General features: G+C 63.4%; 1 protein-coding gene across 1 annotated transcript in view; it reads right to left on the bottom strand.

Moving 5' to 3' along the window:
• The window catches only part of ANKMY2 (ankyrin repeat and MYND domain containing 2), a 43,601-nt gene extending 43,219 nt beyond the window's left edge, over positions 1–382 (bottom strand). The window contains exon 1 of the mRNA XM_008055862.1: positions 73–382. Coding sequence (XP_008054053.1) covers positions 73–139 — 67 coding nt within the window. The 5' untranslated portion in view covers positions 140–382. The remainder of the gene's footprint in view (positions 1–72) is intronic.
• Between the last annotated feature and the right edge of the window lie 230 nt (positions 383–612).

A 612-nucleotide genomic window follows, 5' to 3' on the forward strand; every position in this document is an offset into this window, starting at 1 on the left:
AGGGGCGCGAACCCTCCCCCGCGGGCTCTGCCACGCCTCCCGGCCGGGCCGGCTGCACCCCCAGCACCCTACCCTTCCCGATGACTTCCAGCAGCTCCTTCTCCTCCTGGGTCAGCTCGCCTTTCTTTATATGAACCATCGCTCCCGCCAGCTTGAAGGCTAGGCTGTTTCTCTGGAAGTATTAAGAAAGACGCTGCGTCAGCGCCTCGAACGTCAGCCGCGACAGGGCAACTGGAGACCAGGACACCGCGCAGTACACCGCGGAAGCGTCCCGCTCCTCTCCTTCCTCCGGCGGGCTGGCGGGCGGCTGGCGAGCTCCGGCGAGCCGGCCCGGCTGTCTCCGCAGGCCCGGCCCGAGGCCCCGCCCCCCGATCTGTGATTGGCGCGGCCGAGAGGCGGAGCCGCAGGGGGAGGCCGCGAGAGACTCCAATTGGAGCTGCTTGGGTGGGAAAAACCAAGTGGAGAAACACACAGGGGAGAACCGAATTCACTCTACACGTTCCTCAGCCCCATCCCATCCGGTTCAGATCTCTAGGAAAGGAGTATATAAAGTATTAATTATTTGGAAGTTTCGTGCTTGGCAATGGCTTCCCGAGGTGCGCAGAAGCTCCC

Source organism: Carlito syrichta, unplaced genomic scaffold, assembly GCF_000164805.1.
Source record: "Carlito syrichta isolate Samal-C Ts95f unplaced genomic scaffold, Tarsius_syrichta-2.0.1 Scaffold301993, whole genome shotgun sequence".
Lineage (NCBI taxonomy): Eukaryota > Metazoa > Chordata > Mammalia > Primates > Tarsiidae > Carlito > Carlito syrichta.